Here is a 22,152-nt window from a genome sequence, read left to right on the forward strand (position 1 = left end):
TGTAATTGAAGCTAAATTGGTCTCTTTCTTGTAGCGCATTTCCGGAATTCTGCGCAGATTTCAATGAATTCCACTGATCCCATTGGTGGAGCTGCGCAGAACTGCAGAAATCTGCACTATAAGAACGCAGCTCCTGTTTTGTGCGCTTTTCGTTGCCTGTGGATGAGTCTTTTTAAATGCCTTGGTTTGGGTTCGGTTTTAATGCGTTTGGACAGATACAACCCGTTTCTCTAAAGCTCCACGACACGGAACCAGGCTTGACCAGCAGTGATGCTGACACAGTGAGAGTCCTGCTTCCAGTGAGACTCACTGGCTGTGCTGGCGACCATGAAACCCCGGAGCAGAGATTGGGTGGAAATGAGGATCAAAATCCGGGGAAGGAGGGAGGGAAGGAGGGAGGGAAGCCCTGCCCCCTGATCAAGGCGAGCTGGAGCCGCCGGGCTGCACTGGCGCAGGGAGGTGAGACGCTCCCGTGCATCAGTGACCGCATGATTGCACTTTATATATGATCAGGGAAGTGGCGGGAACTTAATGTGTTAAATGACTTTAACTGTTGTGTGTCCTACCAGCCACCAGGACTTTTTAAATCATTACTTCCAATCAAAAACTTGTTTTGAAGTTCGACGACTACATTTCTGAATAACAACTTTCAGAAATGCATATGGTGTATGGATCATATATTTAAATGTATTGAACGACTTCTATTTCAGATGGCTCCTTCCAATTTTAAGCAAAGGTTTAATGCTTTTCTCCCACGCAATGCCCCCACAAAATTAAATCATATACATTTGTGACGCCCCCTCAAAATAAGATGTTCATTACATTGTTAAATGGGAATCATTGTAGATCCTGAAACTGATCTGTTCGAGCACTAAAGGAGCCCAATGGCCAAAGCACTTAGGCATTTTGAAATGTTACCATGGTTGTTCACCTTTTTTTTAAATTCATAAATGCAATTCTCTTTCTGAATGACAAATGCATATAAAAATACTTCGAATTTCTTCACAATGAATACAATTATTGTGTATATGTTTAATCTGTTTTATGCACGTAAGATCGAATGATTGAGTTGTAAAATTGTCAGTTTTTGGTTTATATTTAACTCTGGCTGATTTCAGGTGATGGGCACATCTGTCTGTCAGGTTTTGGGGCTAACCCAGCCAATCAGAAAGGCTGTAGCCATGTTTCTGGATCAGAAGGCTGCCAGGACGCCCTTATTAGTGAGAAATGCATGACTCTGGCCTTCACGGACAGAGTGGAATGCTGGGATGTTGAAGGAATGGAAGTCAAACCTGTCTGGAAGATGGAGCACTCTAGTGTGGATAAAGCAGGTACTGTGTAGAGGATTGTGACTAAGAGTATAATATTGGCCTATTGAAGGTATCTGCAACTCTGCCTTTGCTGAGTGTTTATGGCTGTCACAGCTGTCACAGGGTTTCATAATTCACCCCCTGGGATGTGATAGTGCAGTCTGGATGAGCATGTGTTGACCTGGAGCTCTTGCCTACTGGCACAGTTAAAGGTGAAGTGATGAAAGTGTGTGTGTGTTTTTTCTTTTTCTGCCCCTAGATGAAACTGGCGAAATGCCTCTTGAATACTAGCAAAAATATGACATTCACTCTGTTAAAAACAATAAGCACTTGTGGACAGTTCATTCAGCACAAAGTGTTAGGGTTCAGCTCTCGGTCTAGATCTCAAATGTGAATCTGCTGTCTTGTGTCCTTACAGGGTTTTCCTCCGCCCTGCCACTGGTTCCTGGCGGGTATGTCACTCAGAGTCCCCCTTTCTATCGGCCCCTGTCTCCAGAGCTCCGTGCCTGCAGCCTGGCCCTGGGCACAGACCACGCTGTCCTGCTGAGCGCCACTGGGACCGTGTACACCTGGGGCTCTGGGAGGTGAGAGCGGGGAAGGCAGGCACAGATGTAGGACAATGCCAGACTGCCAGAGTAGATTTCAATATCAGCAGCAGTGATGGGAAGAGAATAGTCCTTACCAGTATGTTTCTGATACCAAGACTCGCAGTAATGTGATTAAACATAAAGTTGCTGAAAGGAATGCAGTCCAATTGAGGAAATACAGATGATAATAAACGTGGAGTATATTTCATCCTCATCCTTTCATTGTAAAATGCTTATTAAAAAAAAAAGAGTTCTGAAGCTGCCAGCTCCCTCACCCTGCTGCACTGTTGTGGTTGCAGTCATGGCCAGCTGGGTCACGGTGGGCTGGACAGTCAGGCTGAGCCCCAGGCTGTGGAGGCGCTGTGGGGTCTGCCCATGGGAGGGGTGGCAGCGGGGGGATGGCACTCTGTCTGCGTCAGTGGTAAGTACTGCCAGCTCACGGCTCAGCAACTGCTTACAAGACGACCAAGACAAAAACAAACTAGCCCTCCCTGCACTAAATACTAGCCCCCACCATTTAAAAATCCCAGTTGACTAATGTTTTGCATGGGTATGAATTGAACAAGGTAGTGAGGATAGGCTGGCGCTTCAGCCAAGAAATACTGAATGAGTAATAAACATTCATTACATTTTATTTAAAGAAATGCCTGTTTTGTGTGCTATATGCTGTTTGGATTTCATAACAGGATCAGAGATATAATGTGCTGTACTGTCTGTCTGTGTTTCCTGAGAGCAGCGGGAGGAGACCTGTACGTGTGGGGCTGGAATGAGAGCGGTCAGCTGGGACTGCCCTCTAGGGCCCTGAGAGCAGAACTGCAGCTCAGAGTCCCCGGTAAAACCGCAACTTCATCTGCGACTGAAACTGATACCCTGTTTCAGTGCCACTTTATTGGATTTCCTGTATATATACACTCCATATTGTCATGTGTCAGGAGGTGACGAATACACATTTTTGGTGTTAGTTTCAGAGGAAGATTTCCTGTTTCACAGTCAGCACTTACAGTATTCTTTTATTTATTTGCTACTGTGCCCACAAAAACGTATGTTTTGCATGCACAGACAGCACCAGTGGAACACAAGAACAGGGAGACACTTCAGAGGTGTTCATCTCAATCCAGGCCTTCCCTGCCCTAGTGGACCTGCCTCAGGGGTCAGAGGTCACCAGGGTTGGCTGTGGGTCACGCCACACAGCAGCAGTCACATGTGAGTATTGCACATGCCAGACTATCAGTGAGAGTTTTCATTGCTTGTGATGCTGAATGTCAACGACTACCGAAAGAGATTAAATAAGGTGGTGTCATTGAAGAATATGTCCTATTTTGCTGAAAAAAAACAAATAAGGAATTAGGCTTGTAGTTAATAAAATAAAATAAACATGGCCTGCCCAACGCATGACAGCTGCTACTTTTTAATAGAATTTTCCAAAAGGAGCTATTCAACATTAACAGTGATTTTTCACTTGTTCAGGTGAAGGAGATCTCTATACGTGGGGTTGGGGTAAGTTTAACAGTTTCCTTTTCAACACCTCATTAACAAGTAACAGTGTTTAATATTATGAAGACTGAGGTCAAAGTGCATGCCTGGACAATTCATAGTAACTAGTGTTTGCTTTTTTCACATATATCCTCTGCATATGTAGAATGGGGTGCAAGTGTTAGAAATAGATGCACTGCCTCTCAGTCGTGCTGTCAGTTACCCCTGACTGTCCCCATCACGCTGTCCTATACTATACTCTGGTCTGTGTATTGCAGGCAACTATGGGCAGCTGGGCCAGGGGGCTGCCAGCAGTTCAGACCGGCCTGTGCGTGTGCAGTATTTCCCCGATGGCCAGCTGTGTGTCGTGGATGTGGTGTGTGGGTCTTGGAACACCTTTGTGTGGGCGATACACGGAGACGCTGCTCTCTCCTGATGAACCCCATCCCCCACCCGCTCACAATTGCCCTGTCAAACGTGAGTTTCTATTTAATCAATCAGCCTTGAAGGAACCAGTGTGGTTTGCAAATGTTGACACAGTAGTCGAACACATTGAAGCTCCCCCTCTAATGTTTGTTTGCTGTAATTAATTTCACTCGGTATCACAGACAGCGTTGATTGTTTTGAGTTATGGTTTTTACACTCACACACACACACACACACCCACACACACACAGTGGTTCCCCAGCTCAAGAACAAATAACAATTGGGAGTTGCTGTTGAAAGGGATACATTGCATGAGGCATATATACATACATAAATATGAGGTAAACAAAGACCGTTTACTTTCATCAATGCTAACTTGATGGTGTAGAAAAAGTTTTGCTTTTAAATTAAAATTTGTGACTGAAATATCTGACATTTGTATAATCTTAAACATCAAACAAAGATGTGTTCTAAATTAACTTTGTTTGCTCTCAGAAAACATTAAATACATTGACGTAGGCAAACCTGTACTTTGAGAACAACTTTTTAATGTGGAATATTTTTTTTTTAATTCAACAGTTCAACAATCAACATATTTAAGAAGAAAACTTTATTTCACAGAAGAATAAGTCATGGTGTATAAAAATTAATTTGCATACCATAAATCTACAGTAAACTACAAAAACAACTTGCTAAAAAATGACATTGGGAGTTATAATTTAAGGCACAAGGGTAAGCTACATTATTCATAAAAATAAAGAGTTTAAAGGTGCAGTATAAAATGCTGGTGTCCTGCGTCAGGAGGGTGGTTCCTGGAACAGCATACTGGGCTGGCTCAGGCGCTCACAGCACGATCTTAAAAGAGCTGGACACGGACAGAGCACCGTTACAACCACTTTGTGTCAGCAGGTCTGTTATTTTTGGCTGACATCAGTGTGTACCTTTTGACATTTTTTTTTACTGAGATTCAAATAAAGATTTATACACCATATGTTAGTTCTGTACTGTTTTTGTAACCGTATTATTGAAGCAGCTTAATAAGGGTATACACACAATGAAATATGTTAATTGCAGATTTCTCAACAATGAAATGGTAGCTGCACAATCAAAACACTGAAGTTCATTAACTGCTTTTTAAGTTAATGTTTTTACATGCGTTTTGATAACTCTTCATCAGTGTTTGGTTCCAGACCGACCCGAGTCATCAATTCACACGTGTATTGTGTAGAGCAGGTGTCTCCAGCCCTGGTCCTAGAGAGCCCCTATCTGACAGGTTTGAGAGGTTACCCTTCTATCACAATTTCAAAAATCTGGAAGTATTTCATTGTGATCAATTAAGCAGGTGGTTTGGTAAATTCCATCATTTAGAAACCATTGGAGCAATCATCTGGCTACCTGCAGCCTCCAGACAAGAGCTCCCATGCCTGCCTCGCTTCATTGATCAATAACTTGTGTGTTGAAGTGTTCCCAGTATTTAGAAACTGGTGATGTAGGGTGACCTGTGACATCAAGTGGATTGGGGCTCTCTGGTATACAGTATGTCTTTATGATGTATTTTAAATCTCTCCTTACCTCACAAAATCAGGGGACCTTGAGATGACATGCTGGAACTCTGAAAGGTTCACCGTCCCGTCTTTATCGATATCGGACTCCTCGAGGATCTAAGAGTTATTTAAAATGGGATATTACACAGTACGGATTAAACATTTAACGTTAAACTGTGAGAAGTTTAATGTACAACATGGTTTTCTTCCATAGCCCATGCTGACCATATTTGTTCTACAAAAAGGGAAATGTTTTTCCTTTCACTTATCAGGACAAAGAAAGGATATGATCCTGTGCCACTAAGCTGTAAATAAGACATAACATTTTTGTAAACAAGTGCGTAGCTCAGAGCCTATTTTTAGTTGTTGTTGAAGACATTTTAAAGAAAATCTGCTGCCATAAGTTCAGTCACTTACAGGAAGCAAATTAAATTGCCCATCATATGGCAGGCAGTGTGTCTGTGAAGCTAATGTTTATTTTCTCAATTCGTTTTTGTGTTCTTTACAAAAAGCAATTCTCACAGGAAATTATTGATTATTAAGAATATAGACTTCATAGCTTTTACTACAAACACCAACAAAGAAAACATGTCAGTGTTTGGGCAGAATGGGATAAAAGACCAAGCATTTTCAGGCCACGTAGACTGAGACCTGCAATTTGGTGAGAGACTATATGAAAAAACAGAAACAATCCTCAGTCGGCTCACTGCTGTGTGTGGAGGGGAAGCTGTTCTCCCCGGGGGCTCTTACGTTGCTGATGAGCTGTTTCATTTCCTCGGGGGTGAGCCGCGTGTCTGCGGTGTCTCCAGTCAGGCTGTTGACCAGCTTCTCCAAGTCTCCACGGTCCAGGGTCCCGTCATCATCAAAGTCTGATCAACAAACAGCACAGCTAATTACTGGCAGTTCTGCAAATTCAATTTTCTGTGGGCTGTATTGTCTTTATTGTTTAACAGCTGTTTTATTAAAATCATTCATTTAATATTCTCATTATGAAAAATTAAAGGCATGCTAAACGTCAGTTGTACTTGTAGGATGACCCCTTAGACAGTCTTCTTGTAGAGTAACAGCACAGATTCTATTAGTCTTAAAATAAGTCTTACAATTTATGATAACTATTCTTCTCTAAGAGCTACACAAACCATAAACAATAAATTTCTGTCTTTAACAATAAGCAGGAAAGCAAACTATCTGACTGCATTTGGACTGTTCTTCTAAAAAGGTTTCTTACCGAAAATGCGGAAGGCATAGTGAGATTTGATCTCAGGGGTGGCCGAGTCGCTGAAGGCACTCAGAAGGTCCAGAAAGTCCTCAAAAGTCAAGCTGCCATCTTTGTCTTCAGAGGTAGAGAACACAGAACAAATCCTTTTTCGGAACGGATTAGACTGGAGGGTAAAAGAGTGAAAGTAACTTAGACATGGTCACCAGAGGCAGAATTTAGAAAATCAATGTTAAACCTTCATCAGACGTCAGAATTGATTGAGATTTTTGTCTTTTACACTAAATCAGTCTTGTCAGAGTGACTAGAACAAAATCATCCATAAATTATGTTGTCAATTGTCACTAATTTACTAAAACTATTGAAATTACGACTTCAATAGGTTGCATTCCGAACATACTCAACATGAACTGGTGCCATAACTGCACGCTGATTTGATTTTTGCTCTTTACAGTAGCAAGAGGTAGAAGTTTAATTGCTGATTCTTGTACTGACACTGTGTGCCATGGGATTTAAGATTATTGAACCATAAACTAAACTAAAATAAATAAAGTTGTATTGTTTTAGTATTTGCGTCAATAAAAATACCTTCAGCTCTGGTAGTGTGAGGATCTTTTCCATTGCAATTCTGCAGTTTAGGTCCCTCTGATCTTTAGGAAGTAGCTCAAAAAACCTCCTGTAGGCACTACAACCACATAACATCACACTGTTGTCACCATCTCACCCGGCCAGGGAGGTAGTCGTGTGCTTGAATAATTGGGCACGACAAACAAACATTTATATGAAGGAAAGGTTCTACATTTAAACCACAAATCCTGTAGCTAAAAAGTAATCAGTCAACAGCAATAAAAGAGACTTCTAATATGGTAATGATAAGTACTTTAGCTTAAAGTCCATTCTCACCAGGAAGTCTAGTGGGACTGCAGAGAATATTGTAATATTGGCCGGTAACAATACAGGAAGCTTGATCAGGTTTAAAAATAAAAAATAAAAATAATAATAATAAATCAATAAGGAATCGATGGATATACTTACAGCAGAATTTCTTGCTTGGTTAAAAAGGTCAACTCCTGTAATAGAAAGTATCGACCGTTATGTTTATCGATGTAAATCATCATGTCTAATTAATACACATATCAACATAGACATATCTCTATCTATCTATCTATCTATTTATCTATATGTATACATATATATATATATACACACACACACATACAGTTCTGTGCAAAAGTTTTAGGCAGGTGTGAAAATGCTGTAAAGAAAGAATACTTTCAAAAATAGACATGTTAATAGATTATATTTATCAATTAACTAAATGCAAAGTGAGTGAACAGAAGAAAAATCTACATCAAATCCATATTTGGTGTGACCACCCTTTGCCTTCAAAACAGCATCAATTCTTCTATCGATGCTGTATTCACAGTGTGTGAACCTCGTTTCATTAATTAATTAATTTATATTGTATCACGTTTTAAGCTAACGTAAACTAAAAACCTATGTATTCAGACTTGTGGGAACCCTGTGTCTCATCTGATTGTCATTTACTGTAAATCGACCGTAGTGTGTAAAATATTACTTCAAACTCTTATACATGTATGTATATTGTTGTCATGACTAGCCAACTCTTCAAAATGGCAGATGTGTAATCGAATACCGGCAGAGTGCAATAAAGACGTGCTATTATTAATTCTCCAGGATCTGTGTCAATGTATTTTTATTTATTATTTTAATCTGTGCGATTCTGGTATTAATTATTGATAGTCTGTGAATAAAGGTGTAATATTCATATATAATGTACTTATTACTATACCCGTTCTTACCTTACTCCTATCCAAACAACTTGTGTCTATGCAATTCGATCACTTACCTGATATTCAGAGAGCAAATCTTTAGGTAACTGGCTTGCAGTCGACCCCATGGTTAATTAGCCAAAGTGAAAACAGCGATCGAACTAATTTAAAACTGAAAACCAAACTACTACTTCGACATGTCCTGAGCAAAAGTTTGTTTTCCCTCAACTTTTCCTCTTCCACTTCCTGAAACTACGTCACAATCTCTATAGAAACCATATTTACATAGAAGTCAAAGGTCTGCCCCCCCACCCCAACACACACGTATATTGATAAGACAAATCCTATTTCAACGTAACTTATTATTTATTAATTTTACTGAAGTAGTTTTAAAGTCTTATTACAAAAAAGTGTTTGTAATAAGTTTGTAAAGCATCCACTTAAAGTAACACTAATTTGAATATCTTCAGTTATGCTATATTTATTTTAGTCTCCAATATTCTAAATTGTTACAAGGAATAATTTGAACTTTAAATGTAATGTACTTTTTATTAAGTTTGAGTGTTTCATTTGTCTATTCTATTCAATATATATTACACTGATAAGGGACTATTAAAATACTTGAATTGATAATCGTGCTTACATCATTGTATTTGTATTTTATTTAAAAACAAATATTCCAGCAGGCAGCTTCTTGGAGTCCTCATAGGGTCCTAGTATATTTACATTCATTTCCTGGTGATGTCATCACAAGATGGCGGCGTCCTGTGGCTCATTGATTGGAATCCAGACTCAGGGACCGGAATCTTTTAACTCCGTGGAAAAGCCTCACATTAATCGATTCCTTTACAATGACAGAGATTTTGTCCGCTGTGTACGTTGGTTGGACAGTGGCGACAAATGCCACATACAAGCCCTTTCCAAATTCGATACAACATTAAGGTTCGGCTGGAAGGAGAAGATGGACCAAGGGCTGTTCCGATACTACCTCGGTGACTTGCCGACATGGATCTTACCGGGCCCACATCAATACGTGGCCCAGCTGAATATTCTTCGGGGAAAAGAGAGAAGAAAACCACAGGAAATACTGAGCATCCGCCAGGGCTTCGACGCGAAACAATTTAACTTTAACAAAATACATCCTTCTGAGATCATTTTTGAAATGCGTAAAGAAAACGCAGTTGATGCCATTGTAGGCAAGCCGTCTGCACAACCGCAGCAGTGTCCCGTCGCTGCAGAGGCCCATGGCAGAGCCCTGGTTGTGATTAACGTGAGCCCCCTGGAAATGGGCCACTGTCTGATAGTGCCCGAGCCCAGCAGCGGCCTCCCGCAGGTCCTCAGCGCGGCCGCCCTCCGAACTGGCATCGAGTCGGTTTTCTTGAGCGCCCTCCCTGCCTTTCGAGTCGGGTTCAATAGTCTGGGTGCCTTCGCTTCTGTAAACCATCTACATCTGCATGGCTATTACTTGAATCATAAACTCCGCATTGAATCCGCCCGCACCGAGCCCCTGGTTCCTCAAAAGGGTTTTCATCTCCTCCCAGATTTTCCGACTGGGTTTCTGTTTTATACAGAGGGCAGGGATTTGCAAACGATTGTCCACAGCATCTGTCGTCTCACGGACAGTCTGGTCGAGAGGAATATAGCTCATAATCTCTTTCTGACCCGAGGCTGCCCGCCGGGGGACTGCCCTGCTCCGGGGCCCACCTGGCCGGGGGTCCGTGTGGTTGTGTGGCCCCGGATCTCCTGCTTCGGTGCTAAAGAAGAAGCAGCATTTAACGTGGCTTTATGTGAACTTGCAGGACATTTGCCATTTAAGAACACGGAGGATTTCGAAACCATCACAGAGGACGACGTGAAACGCATAATCCAGAAGTACCTCCTTCCCGAGAAAGAATTTCTTAAACTGCAGTTAGAATTTATAAAGATGTTAAAAGAGTTTTAATAAAGATTAAAGACTACACGTTGTACTATTATCCTGGACACATTCAAAAAGTCAAATAGGACAATCAGTTACATCTCTTACCTGAAATATTTATCTTATTGAGAACATGTGAACATTATCCTATTTTAGTCTTATTCTAGACTCTTCAGTTAATCTTATATACTTACCTTTCCGAGCTGGAATACATTTTTTATGCTCCTCCTAATTTAGATTTTCCAGAGTTATAAAATTATTTAGCAAAAGCTCACCCTCCTATTATTATTATTATTATTATTATTATTATTAGTAGTAGTAGTAGTAGTAGTAGTAGTAGTAGTCGTAGTGTGCTGCAGTAATAACATAGATCTATAGCATTCATAAGATTTTGCTTGTTGGCCTTCTGTTTGTAACTGAACCAGAATGAAAATGAGAGACAATATTGCCCAGTGGAGGCAACAAAGCCTTTTGATTTTGTCTTTCTAAAGCGGTGGTTCTCAATCCTTGTCCTGGGGAACCAGAGTCCTTCTAATTTGTGTTTCAACCTAACTCAGAGTTAATGAATAATTTTGATAAATTGGAGATTTTAAAAGTTTAATCCTGAAACGGTTTAAGCTTAACCATCAAATTAAACAAACTTATTAGTTAAATTAAGGTTTCAATTAAGTAATTGAGAGCTGAACTGGAACAAAAAGCAGGACAGTGGGGAAAATATGAAAATTAAAGTGCCATTTAAACTTCTTGGTGAATTATTTATTATGAATTGTATTGTTTTAAATGTCGGGTCTATTTTCATATTTTGTTTAACAAACATAATTCTTAAAAGGGACAGGGTGTAAAATAGTGGATGAAATTGTACAACATAATATATTTCAGTATGTAATGTGCACTATCCATCTGAGCTGCTAGTTGTAAAAACAAACAATTAGTGTATATGCATAATATACAGAACTTGACAAGTTAACTGAGCAGAATAAAGTACAGGTCAGTGTCCTGGTCAGTGAGGTGGGTGATGTTTCCCCTGTTTCCCTCTGGTTTTGTGCAGTGCTGGGGGAGCCTCCTGGTTCCTGGTGTATTGTCTCCTGTGCACCTCCTGCTGCTCCAGCTTCTCCCTGACCCTGCGCAGCGTGTGGAGCAGCTGCCCATGCTCCTGCAGCAGAGCCTGCTGCTCCGCTCTGGCCGCCCTGCTCTCCCGACGGGCACGCTCCCTCTCCCGCTCCGCTGTGCGCACCTCGGACTCCAGCCCCTGCAGTCTGACACGGGCCATGGGGAAACAGCCATCAATCGGCTCAGTCCTCTCACCTCCTCTCATCCACGGCACACACTGACACAATGTCAACCTCCCACATTTTTACACTGACACTGACATGATAAACATCTAAGTCCTGTAAAGTTGGGAATTAGGACAAGCCAAGCTCTTGTCTCTTAAACTACATGCCAGTTCAGGTTAGACTGTACTACACTATAGGCACACTATTGTACCTGATGACATACTGCTGTCTGATGCTCTCCAGAGACCTTCTGAGTAACAGTGCCTCCTCCTGGTAGCCCTGTTGTAATTGCTCCTCAAGAATCTCTGCTGCTTCCTGGAAGACACTCCCCTGGGTAGCATCCTTCTGCAGGACTGATGCACCAAGACAGACAGATAAAACAGCACACACATTCACCTACTGAACCAGATCTTCCTTAAACCTTAGACTGACTCACATTTAATCAACGCATAAAAACCTTCTGGATTAAACTATTCAGTCATGAAAGCAACAGAATGCAGGTGATGACAGAAAATGCATGTCCATTAGACAGGAGCTAAAGACTTCCCCGTAGTGTTTGGTATACACCTCAATGTTACACTCCACAGGACAGGTAACATTTTCTCTGCAGAATAGTCAAGCATTAGTTTTCCTACGTTAGCTTGATTCTTTGTTCTGCACACATTGTAGCACATTCTACCACCAAATTTAAATTCAGATGAGCTTTATTGGCATGATCAGAGTGCTCTGATGTTGCCAAAGCTTTCAAAATGTATATTATGGGGACACTACAACACAGAGTAATACAATAAAATCATAATAATATATAAACAAGTTATCTTTCCATGGAACTCCATGTATTAATTAATAACATTCTATTTCAGATTGACAAACAAGTTACAGACATTAAAAAAAATGGACAATATGGTCCTTACCCAGGCCTGTACTCCCACTTGAGGCCTGCAGTGCCAGGGGCTGCCAGGGGTTCCTGTGGCCCCCAGCCTCCTCCAGCTCCAGTAGTGACTGCCGCTTTTTGTCCCGTTGCTCTGAAGCCCATTGCTTCTGTGAATACACCACGAGGCAGCACTCAGCACAGCATACAAAATCAGCAGATATCCAGATCAGACACCAATGAACTCAAGAAGCTGCATTGGCACTTCACGTGCAATACAAATGTTAGCAATACTGAGGTATGAAGGACTTATTTATGTAAAATGCCTGAGCTATTTATATTGTGATATTGTGTTAATATTAAATAAGTATACATACAGTTCATTTATTGGGACACATGTTTTGCCTCAACCCTATCAGATCCCAGGTCACCATTACACTGAGTCTCGGGATGGATGGCAAGATCAGTGTAGTTGTTTGTTTTGTATTTCCCCCCATTGATCCAATGTACCTGCTGAGAAATGCTCAAGGGGAAAGGGCAGGATGAGCTCTGATCCTACCTGTCCCTGCAGCAGGTGTCCCCTGTATCTCTGGCTATCTATATGTCCAGACTTTGTGTGGAAGGGCTTCCCTTTGGAAGTGGAGTGAGAGAGATAAACCACAGGCTGACTGCTCCCTACATCTCTGGCTGCACAGAGAGAAAGAGATCGCAAGCCATGAAAGGTCACAGGCACTGCATACACCTTAAATGAGTATTGTAATACTTGCCTTAACTTACACTAACAACTAGTAAACTAGAGCAGAGAACTGCACATTTCTAAGTACAATTAAAATAACATAAAACTTTTTTAATAAGGGTATTTTGTATGTTATAATGTTCCTTATTGCCTTTCATTAAATAAATGACAGATTAAATACAAGTGATTAATAGAAATGGTCTCTGTCCCTTCCATTCAATCAGACAAAACTACACACATGCATATTGCACCATGAGGCACTTTTTAAATATGCAACTTTTAAGTGTTTGAACAAAACTGTAATGTAAATATTTAATATTAACTACAATGTAATGTTATTGTTATTGTTAATGTCAGCTTACTCTATTTTTGTTTTCAATATTATTGGTTTAAATACTTGAAACAGCAGTGGATTTGAATTCTGTATTTCCTCATTCAGGAATACATATATACATGGAGTAAAGACTTATTGCACTAAGCACACTGTCTCAGCAGGGACAGTTAGTTTTTACCTGTGCTGGAATGGCTGCTAAGAGGTGGCTTCTTATGTCTGATGGATGATTTAAGCATTCCTAGTAAGAAGGAAAAAAAACACAAGAAAATGACAGTTTAATAAGTACAAAGTGCCAGAAAGCATTCTTGTACAATTTCAGAAAACACTGAACCCATTATAGAGAGCGCACTTTAAGGTGCAAAAAGCTTAATGCAGCAGGATCTCCAGGGACACCAGCTCTATTGACAGCTCTGGACAACAAAGCAATGAGTCCTTGCATGCAGAGTTTGAGGATCGGCAGAGTTTACATTGTCAGGTTAAGGGGAGAGGGTGCGATCTGCAAAACCCTCTGTCGGGGGGAAGAGCAGAATGAATAGCCTGGGGTGAAGGACTGTGAACTGCAGGGGACATGTGGGGGCTTTAGTACATACAACAAGCTTACCGGTATTTCAAATGCACCAGTATTCAAAGTATACCCTTAATCTCCCTGGCTCAGAATCAAATATAAAGTGTGTGAAGTCATTCGAGAAACTGTGAAGGTCAACATCTCAGATTTAATTTTACCCTAAAATCGCTTTAATTAAAAATATAAATATACACGGGAGACTACATTCTCACGGTTCCTGTGGGAAATGTAAAGCAATGCACAATAAACAAACACATAAAGAAATGGAAGGGAATAATGAGTAAATCTGACAGTAATATATGACCCGCTATAATCCAAATCGGCACTGTTGTATCTGGAACACCTATGCACGTAATAAGACAAAAGTGGCTTATGGAATGAGAGCAAAATCAGAGGAAAACTAAAAAAAGCCAAATACAGTTTTCAATCTGAATTGAAGTTGTTTCAAAAGCATATCTAAAAAAGGACACATCCGTGCACTGTGCTATTGTTCTGCCCACTCTTGGTAGTAGCTGAAGAAGGACACTTACTCCCCATGCCCGGAGCGCGTCCTCCTCTACACCAGTGTTACTGTTGTTGGGTCGCCAGGCAGCTCCGCCACCTGGATACACAAGCCTCGCCATGAGGGGGAGGACCGTCAGGTTTTCACACCCATCTCAAAAGTGCCTTCACTGGCATGTGTTCAAGCAGCCCTTCCCAGCGCCTGGGAGGTTTGACTGTCCAAAATCAAGAGAACACCGACTGGATGCCTTACATGGGACCTTAAATTATATCTGTCTATATTATAATTACTACTACTGTTACTAAAAGCAGTACTTACTATTTGTTGTGTTTTGCTGAAATGCTGTCATGCCGGGTCTTATTTTTCCTATTTTGATTGAGAAATATACAGTAAACAAATACACTAAGATCCACTACAACATTTTGTAAAACATGGCTACTCTTTCTCTCCTATATATCGAACAGCTCAGATTGCCCTCCCTTCCATATTCTTTTTAATAAAATAAATAATAACAATTAATAAGCAACAAACGACATCCCTCTCTCTCTCTCGTTCTGTCCTCTTTCTCTTTGTTATAACTATTACAACATCTACAATTATTATTACTGCGTTTCGGTTCGAATCTCTGTTGATTAGATTATGTCTCATAATATTTATTTTGTGAAAATCTATAAACAAAGTAAAGAAACCACAGCACGGACATCATATGAAGCGCATAGCATGTGTACTTTGTAATTCAAAATGATAAAAACAAATAATCCCAACATGTAGGAACGTGATGATACGCCAGGTGTCGCCCTCGCACCGCAAGCAGCGGCTCAGGGCTACGGTGCTATATTTAAATGTAATTTAATTTCAGTATTCATATAATTTTTGAAAATATATATATATAAAATAGTAACAATAATTAATAATATAATCACAAAATAAAGGAATAATATATAAGTAATGTTAGACTGCTTTGTTTCATTTGAACAATAACATAACATCAATAAACTATTACAGCAAAATAATGCAATTATCATATACATATTCTTCCATTTGAAACTGACATATTATTTCTGCATCTGCAAAGGCTAAATCGTTTTTTGTTTTTCATTTTGACATTGCGTTTATATATACTTAATTATTATTTTAATATTTAAATCTAAAATCTATTTTTTCCCACGATCCGAGTGTATTCAAACAACAGAAAGTCTCAATGCTAAAATGTATTTACTTATTTTTAAAATGTGTTTTGCATATTCATTTCCAAATATAGCACCGAAACAAATGAATATTAAATATGATTCAGTTTAAGATTTAATTTGTGTAACTGTTTAATAGGTGTAAATAAATTCCATTGATGTGCTAAATTAGATTTAATTAAATACAACGGACTGTCAACTGTATACATTTTCTGTTCTGCATTTGACACCGAAAGGGTATTTCCAGATCACACTTAAAGAATAAAACCTGCATCCAAGCTATAGTCATGATCGGTTTATTGTGTGATCGGGTCGAGCATAAACAATCAAAGCCTAATAATAATGACATATATATGTGTGTGTGTGTATTTACCATTACGATATAGATGATAGATATAACAGGATTAGCCAAAATAATGCTGCTGGTTTTGAATACAAATAAAACAATTGACAGTCACGATGTTTGTTTCACAATCTGTTAATTTAATTGGTCAATTGAATCTTAACATTCGTTTTTTTCTGTCATTCTTAAAAATACCAAACCCAAGAAATCGTTTAAAATAATACCAAACACTGATGGCTTCACCTGGTTTTGAATAGTGTACTCTATAACAAATTCGTGATACAGTGGGATATACTTATTATTTGAATTAAACTTACTTTGACTATGTGTGCACAGAGCATGCTTTTAACACAACCACTAGTTTGCGTAGATTTCAAGTAACCAATAATATTTTGATGCAGCTCGTTTATAAACTCACTCCAAACATTTAGAAACCTGGGAAAATCCCAGCCCTGACCAGACTGATGACATCATACCATGCCTTTCTCGCTGTGTTGAAATTTTAGAAGAAAAAACTAAATATGCATAATAGTGTAAGGATTGCTAACGAATAAAACTCATATATGAATAGATGAACTACAGAAAACAAACAAGCAAGCACAAAAGGGAAGGAAGGCTTTATTCATTTTAAATAAACGGAACATTTAAGTTTTTCGTAAAATAAGCCGTATGTTTAGATTTAGGACAGATGCTATATTAATCAAAAGGTAAGTTTAATTATTATTATTATTATTATTATTGTTATTACTACTACAAGTGGTAGTAGTTGTACCACCAGCAGCAGTAATAACAACAACAACAACAACAATAATAATAAGAAGAAGAAGAAGAAGAAGAAGAAGAAGAAGAAGAAGAAGAAGAAGAAGAAGAAGAAGAAGAAGAAGAAGAAGAAGAAGAAGAAGAAGAAGAAGAAGATTAATTGAATTAGTAGTATTTGTAATAATATTTATTAGGAGTAATATATTTTTCAGTAATAATATCTATATACTATACACAGTCTTGAGCTAAAATATTAAATTTGTTATTCTCCGTGCATTATTAGGACACGTTTGTAATACAAAAACAAGGGTACTCAGAATAAAGCTTTTCTCCGTTTTTAGTCCCAGCAAGTGGCTTTGGAAAGACTCTCTTTCCAAACAGTGCTGCTGTCCTTGCCTATAAACACTTTGGCCAAGGGCTTGTTGAGGTTCTTTTATCAATAAAAGCAAATATCTTTGATATTCTTATGTTGAAGATATTTTTTGTCGATGACTACAAATATTTTTCTGATGTGATGACTGTCCCCTATTGTAAAGTGCAGACCAGCAGGTGCCACATCTCCATTTGGTGTATTAACCTTGATCCTGGTGCTTTTAATGCAGATGATAAAATAGCAGGTTTTAACTGCAGACTAACTACCTGTATTTTGTTAATAGGTAACATTTTTTAATGTTGAGATGTTAGAACAGGCTATATATATATATATATATATATATATATATATATATATACGCATATGGAAATCCGAACTAACTCAGATTGCTGAGATGATCTTTATTTTAAACCACATTAAGATTTAAAAACAAGTTTTGGTGTTTTTTATACGACCTTTGATGCTAGTGACCACCAGGTGCAGAATGTAACGTGTGGGCTAATATTATCACCTTGACCCATGCTTCGGAAAACCCTGAATGATTCTAATGATTGACAGAAGATGTAAAAGTGGTGTTGGTCTTGCGATTTCCCATGCTGTTCGTGTGGTTGGTGTTGTATGCAGAAACACTACATACAGACCTCTCATTTGTGCCCTGAGACCTCAGGCTTAGGGAGAAAAGAAAGTAATAGTGAATTGGGAGGATGCACAACTGTGAAATCCGTTGCTAGTGAGGTAAAATGTCCCAAATAGGAGCCATTGTCTGAAACATGCAATGCAACCAAGTGTGAAAGATATTCCCTGTAGCCGAGCGCACACAAACACACAACAGGCATCCCAATCACATCTGCAACACTAATGGGGTTTCCGCCAGGCAGAATGACAAGTGACCCTCTGTTCTCTGTTCATATGAAGGGTGCCATATTTAAATAAACCTGTACAGGATTATCTCTTATTGCAATCAAACTAAAAGTGGAAGTTTGTTTTTTATCCCCTTTATTTCCACTGTAGGGGCAGGGGGAGTTAGAAAAACACATCTGTAAGTCATTAAAGCCATGATGGTAAATATTAGCAGCATAACTGGGTTGCTCTAATGTAATGTGAACATACGCTTTAAAGACGGCAGTTAGACAGCACGTATTTGACAGGTTAGGGACAAGCCTCTGTAGCGCCCGAGTGGACAGGTTGCGGTGGGCAGTAGTGGTCCTCACCGCGTTGATTTCTCGAAGGTTGCTGACCTGGGTGTAGCGAGAGTACTGCATCTCATCCGCATACACTTGACACGAACAAAGATATCTACAGGCCCAAATAGCAAATAGTTAATGCTGCATACAGCTCAGACTTCACCTAAATATTGATGTCCATTGCAAAGGTGCTCTAAAAAGGAATTTGTACTATACTATACTATATATATATATATATATATATATATATATACACATACAGTGTGTGCTCATAGGTGATGAAATTAGAGGATAAATCCAGAGATCAACAGCTCTTATTGTAAAACTACAGGAAACAAATATTGGGGAGTAATCGGCTCGTTTTGTCGTTTTGTGCTTTTAACTTCATACCGATAATACGATTTGAATAATTATTGTTCATAATAACCAATGACCGATTATCGATTACACTGCAGCAGATTCTCTTATTTTCTTAGTGTTAATACCTTCACCACAGTTGAAAGGGGGGATGAAGTCAAAACACAGTTCGATGTGTGTGTGTGTGTATCTCTCTCTCTATATATATATATATATACACACACCTGCTTTGGCCGTTCGTCCATCCATATGTCGACTACTATTATAAGATTATATATATCAATACATGTGTCATAAATACATTTAACCATTTTAGTATGATAATGCTTTAGCCATTAACCAAAAACATGTAATGTATTTTGTTTTTTTTAATTGTTGTTGAATAAGAGGGAGAGAGAAAGAGAGAGAGATCTACCTGTATAGTAACCTTTCAGGGAGTTTAATTAAATCGAGGAATTGTATTTTATGCCCAATCAATCTATTGACAAATTAATATTTGAATACTGAATTCTTGAATATTGTTTTTAATTAACGTATGACAGAGCTCACTGAAGTATTTCGGTGACTTTAAAATGCATTACTTATAATGAACGAACTTTTAAGGTATAAAATAAGACAAATGTAAGGAACACATTCCACACACACATTTATATGCCCCAGTTATAACATGCATAATAATAATAATAATAATAATAATAATAATAATAATAATAATAATAATAATAAATGAAATTAATCACTAGATATATAATGATGTATATAATATTGTAGGTATAATCTAATTCCTTTTCTTTCCATTGGAGTTGGTTACGAAATATAACGTTGTCGCTAGGGGGCAGTATTGACTAAGGAAGAAAAGCGTTATTGCACATTCAATAATTTTAAGATAAACTTGTATCTCTTATATTTGTGTGTGTATATAAATATATATATATATAAACATACTAACATTTCGCAGTTATATTGTATCAAATATTATCAATAATATCTATGCTGCTATTAACTGATGCAGATTAACCTTTTTTCCTTTTTTCTTAGAGTCATTCTTATTATTATTCTGAAACATGAAAACAAATATAAAATGAATTGAAGGAAACACAGCTATAAAAACAATCCAAATCAGGATACGATTCCAATATTAGCGTTATGTATTTTTAAAACTGATGATAAAACTGTTTTGTAGTATGTCCATGGACAACATTTTTTAAACATAGATATGTATTTTTCCTGCGATCATCCGTGTTAATAGTGATTATACTGACATACATACACAGACAGCAGGTCCTCTTCATCGGTCATTATATGTTAATTTGATACTAGAGAATATAAGAGTATAAAGTTTATTTTACAATGAATATTAAATATTCCCTTTGTTTCATATAGCAAGCATGTCATCATATATGCTATCTAAGAGTACTGGTATAAATACATTATTATTTTAATAATAATTTAGTACCTCTAAAGTACATTTGGAGGGATGTAAGTAGGGTATATAGCCATTTAAAATGAGTTAGGAGAACATGGTTAGATTTTATTTGCAATAAAATATTTAACAGTCTGTGGTAACAATTGGTCCTTCGGTTAGGACAACTGCCTGTGACTGCCTTAACAAGCTTGTAATAAATACTTCCAACAATAGAGACACAAGCACTTAATTTAACCTTAAGTAACCTCTACTAAATAGAGAGAGTGGACTCTCATTGAACACCGAGCACTTAACAATACAAATAACAAAACCCAAGGGGTAGAGGTCAAGAACTGGCCCATTCTTTACCAGTCCTAGCGCTGCCCTCTGCCTCCCATCGAGTCCCCATGTCTCCCTGGTGGCACAATCCCAGCTAAAGCACTGCAACTACATGCACAACACAGTGTCACATGGGAAGTCACTAGTTTTCTATTATGTACTTTGCATGATTTAATACATTTTATTTAGCATAATCTGTTTATATAACACACATTCAATACTGTCTTTAACTTAATATGAAACGTTCATGTGCCTATTTTGTAGCCTCAGTATATATTATGTGAAGATTTAACAATATTTAAAATGATTTAATTTAATTGCTGAAATGTATGTTATTTAAATTATTCACATCAACACCTTTAAACACCCAGCCATTGACCATATTGCATTACGTATGCGGGTTTCTATGTATTCGGTAAATATATTTTATAGTTGATGACCCAAACTATAAAATCATTGAACGTGTTTAAATGTGTGTATATCTATGTAAAAAGTTAAGAATACAGGTACATATTTAGCACAGTAAATTGATTTATTACAGGAAGTGATATAAAATAATAAGTCTAAGAAGTTTGGGTATAAATGTAAAATAAATACATTTATATGGGAGATTAAATTGTAAACACAGATCGAAGAATATTAAGACTCAGAAACTACATAATTGGTGTGAATGAATATATATATATATACACATACAGTGTATATGTTTGTGTGTGTATATATCTGTGAGAGAGAGACTGGGAAAGTTTTGTAATAATAAGACTAACGTTACACACTTATATGTTAAATAAACTAATAGTACAAAACGAATAATGCACCAGCGTCGAAGGTAAAATATATGTAGAAACACAGTCCTTAAAACTTTAGAAATTCCAGTTGTTTAGATCCATCATGGAACAATCTTCAACAATACAATTAATATTTAACACACGCACTATGAATTTTATTGCAGGAAATTAGAAATGATAAATCACATCAATCAATACAACTAAACACAACATCCCGCTACAGACTGTCTTACATGCCATACAAGTAGGCTACCCATATTAGTTCCATAGGTCTGGAATTATTCGTTTAACTGCATCAAGTATTTTCAGAAATAATGTAAATATAAATTAATGTATATTAATTTACTTTCACAGATAAAACTTCTCAAAAGCAATAATAATAATAATAATAATAATAATAATAATAATAATAATAATAATAATAATAATAATAATAATAACTTATTCATTGTACAGCGCATGTTACATACGTGTAAAAACGCTGGTTCCCAAACATGTCAAATAAATCCCTGGGAAACAACAATAAACTCGGTGAAATAAAATCGATTTAAATATTGGGTCAAAAATTGTCCTGTTTTTAAACGATGTTTAGGGGATAAAATTCCGAATGGTTTAATGTGACCTGCCCGGGGATCCTGTATTTTCTGGGGGAGGTTAAAATGAAATGAGTGCCAGTGCGTTTTATAGGTGACGTATATCCCTACGTGGGCAGTTTTGCCCAAGTGCCACATCTTATAGGCTTTTCCCCCAGAAATGATATATCCTTGTAATTCTCATCCCCGTTCATCCTCAAAGACAGCAGTCCTTTTCTAGACAGGGGCGGCTTCCCTGAGCTCCATATATCCGCTTATCCATCAAGAGTAAAGGTGGG

The 22,152-nt window shown here is 38.1% G+C and overlaps 4 protein-coding genes across 6 annotated transcripts; 2 read left to right on the plus strand and 2 right to left on the minus strand.

Moving 5' to 3' along the window:
• Positions 1-59: 59 nt before the first annotated feature.
• rccd1 (RCC1 domain containing 1) lies at positions 60-4,787 on the plus strand. 2 transcript variants are annotated; one of them, XM_066701620.1, is made up of 9 exons: positions 60-459; positions 1,119-1,331; positions 1,729-1,894; positions 2,197-2,318; positions 2,631-2,729; positions 2,957-3,100; positions 3,365-3,394; positions 3,649-3,847; positions 4,376-4,787. In XM_066701620.1, exons 1-8 carry the CDS (start codon positions 177-179, stop codon positions 3,804-3,806), a joined length of 1,215 nt encoding a protein of 404 aa, XP_066557717.1. In that variant the 5' UTR covers positions 60-176; the 3' UTR covers positions 3,807-3,847; positions 4,376-4,787. The 2 variants fall into 2 exon arrangements, with proteins under 2 accessions (XP_066557717.1, XP_066557718.1); XM_066701621.1 differs by having other exon boundaries at positions 61-459; positions 2,634-2,729.
• Positions 4,325-8,605, minus strand: cib1 (calcium and integrin binding 1 (calmyrin)). The gene is made up of 7 exons (XM_066701626.1): positions 8,427-8,605; positions 7,592-7,626; positions 7,145-7,241; positions 6,569-6,722; positions 6,091-6,209; positions 5,369-5,457; positions 4,325-4,661 (listed from the first exon to the last, which is right to left on the minus strand). Exons 1-7 carry the CDS (start codon positions 8,475-8,477, stop codon positions 4,640-4,642), a joined length of 567 nt encoding a protein of 188 aa, XP_066557723.1. The 5' UTR covers positions 8,478-8,605; the 3' UTR covers positions 4,325-4,639.
• A 486-nt stretch (positions 8,606-9,091) lies between these two features.
• On the plus strand, positions 9,092-10,307 carry gdpgp1 (GDP-D-glucose phosphorylase 1). Its single transcript, XM_066701622.1, has one exon. It carries the CDS (start codon positions 9,104-9,106, stop codon positions 10,289-10,291), a length of 1,188 nt encoding a protein of 395 aa, XP_066557719.1. The 5' UTR covers positions 9,092-9,103; the 3' UTR covers positions 10,292-10,307.
• A 787-nt stretch (positions 10,308-11,094) lies between these two features.
• LOC136748130 (coiled-coil domain-containing protein 88B) lies at positions 11,095-21,913 on the minus strand. Of its 2 annotated transcripts, none has more exons than XM_066701625.1 (6): positions 21,752-21,913; positions 13,658-13,717; positions 12,969-13,096; positions 12,453-12,579; positions 11,750-11,891; positions 11,095-11,520 (listed from the first exon to the last, which is right to left on the minus strand). In XM_066701625.1, the coding sequence occupies exons 2-6, from the start codon at positions 13,713-13,715 to the stop codon at positions 11,265-11,267; spliced, it is 711 nt and encodes a 236-aa protein (XP_066557722.1). In that variant the 5' UTR covers positions 13,716-13,717; positions 21,752-21,913; the 3' UTR covers positions 11,095-11,264. The 2 variants fall into 2 exon arrangements, with proteins under 2 accessions (XP_066557722.1, XP_066557721.1); XM_066701624.1 differs by lacking the exon at positions 21,752-21,913 and adding an exon at positions 14,575-15,450.
• Between the last annotated feature and the right edge of the window lie 239 nt (positions 21,914-22,152).

Source organism: Amia ocellicauda, chromosome 4 (assembly GCF_036373705.1).
Source record: "Amia ocellicauda isolate fAmiCal2 chromosome 4, fAmiCal2.hap1, whole genome shotgun sequence".
Lineage (NCBI taxonomy): Eukaryota > Metazoa > Chordata > Actinopteri > Amiiformes > Amiidae > Amia > Amia ocellicauda.

Bases quoted from the DNA above. Each gene is read 5' to 3' on its own strand.
- rccd1 (XM_066701620.1), top strand. From the start codon at position 177: ATGCCTTGGTTTGGGTTCGGTTTTAATGCGTTTGGACAGATACAACCC. The intron at 1,332-1,728 runs GTACTGTGTAGA...GTGTCCTTACAG, and splicing joins CTCTAGTGTGGATAAAGCAG to GGTTTTCCTCCGCCCTGCCA. The intron at 2,730-2,956 runs GTAAAACCGCAA...TTGCATGCACAG, and splicing joins ACTGCAGCTCAGAGTCCCCG to ACAGCACCAGTGGAACACAA.
- cib1 (XM_066701626.1), bottom strand. From the start codon at position 8,477: ATGGGGTCGACTGCAAGCCAGTTACCTAAAGATTTGCTCTCTGAATAT. The intron at 6,723-7,144 runs GTATTTTTATTG...TTTACCCTCCAG, and splicing joins TCACACTACCAGAGCTGAAG to TCTAATCCGTTCCGAAAAAG. The intron at 5,458-6,090 runs GTAAGAGCCCCC...AATAACTCTTAG, and splicing joins TGAAACAGCTCATCAGCAAC to ATCCTCGAGGAGTCCGATAT.
- gdpgp1 (XM_066701622.1), top strand. From the start codon at position 9,104: ATGGCGGCGTCCTGTGGCTCATTGATTGGAATCCAGACTCAGGGACCG.
- LOC136748130 (XM_066701624.1), bottom strand. The intron at 12,580-12,968 runs GTAGGATCAGAG...GTGTATTCACAG, and splicing joins GACACCTGCTGCAGGGACAG to AAGCAATGGGCTTCAGAGCA. The intron at 11,521-11,749 runs GTACAATAGTGT...GGCCCGTGTCAG, and splicing joins AGACAGCAGTATGTCATCAG to ACTGCAGGGGCTGGAGTCCG.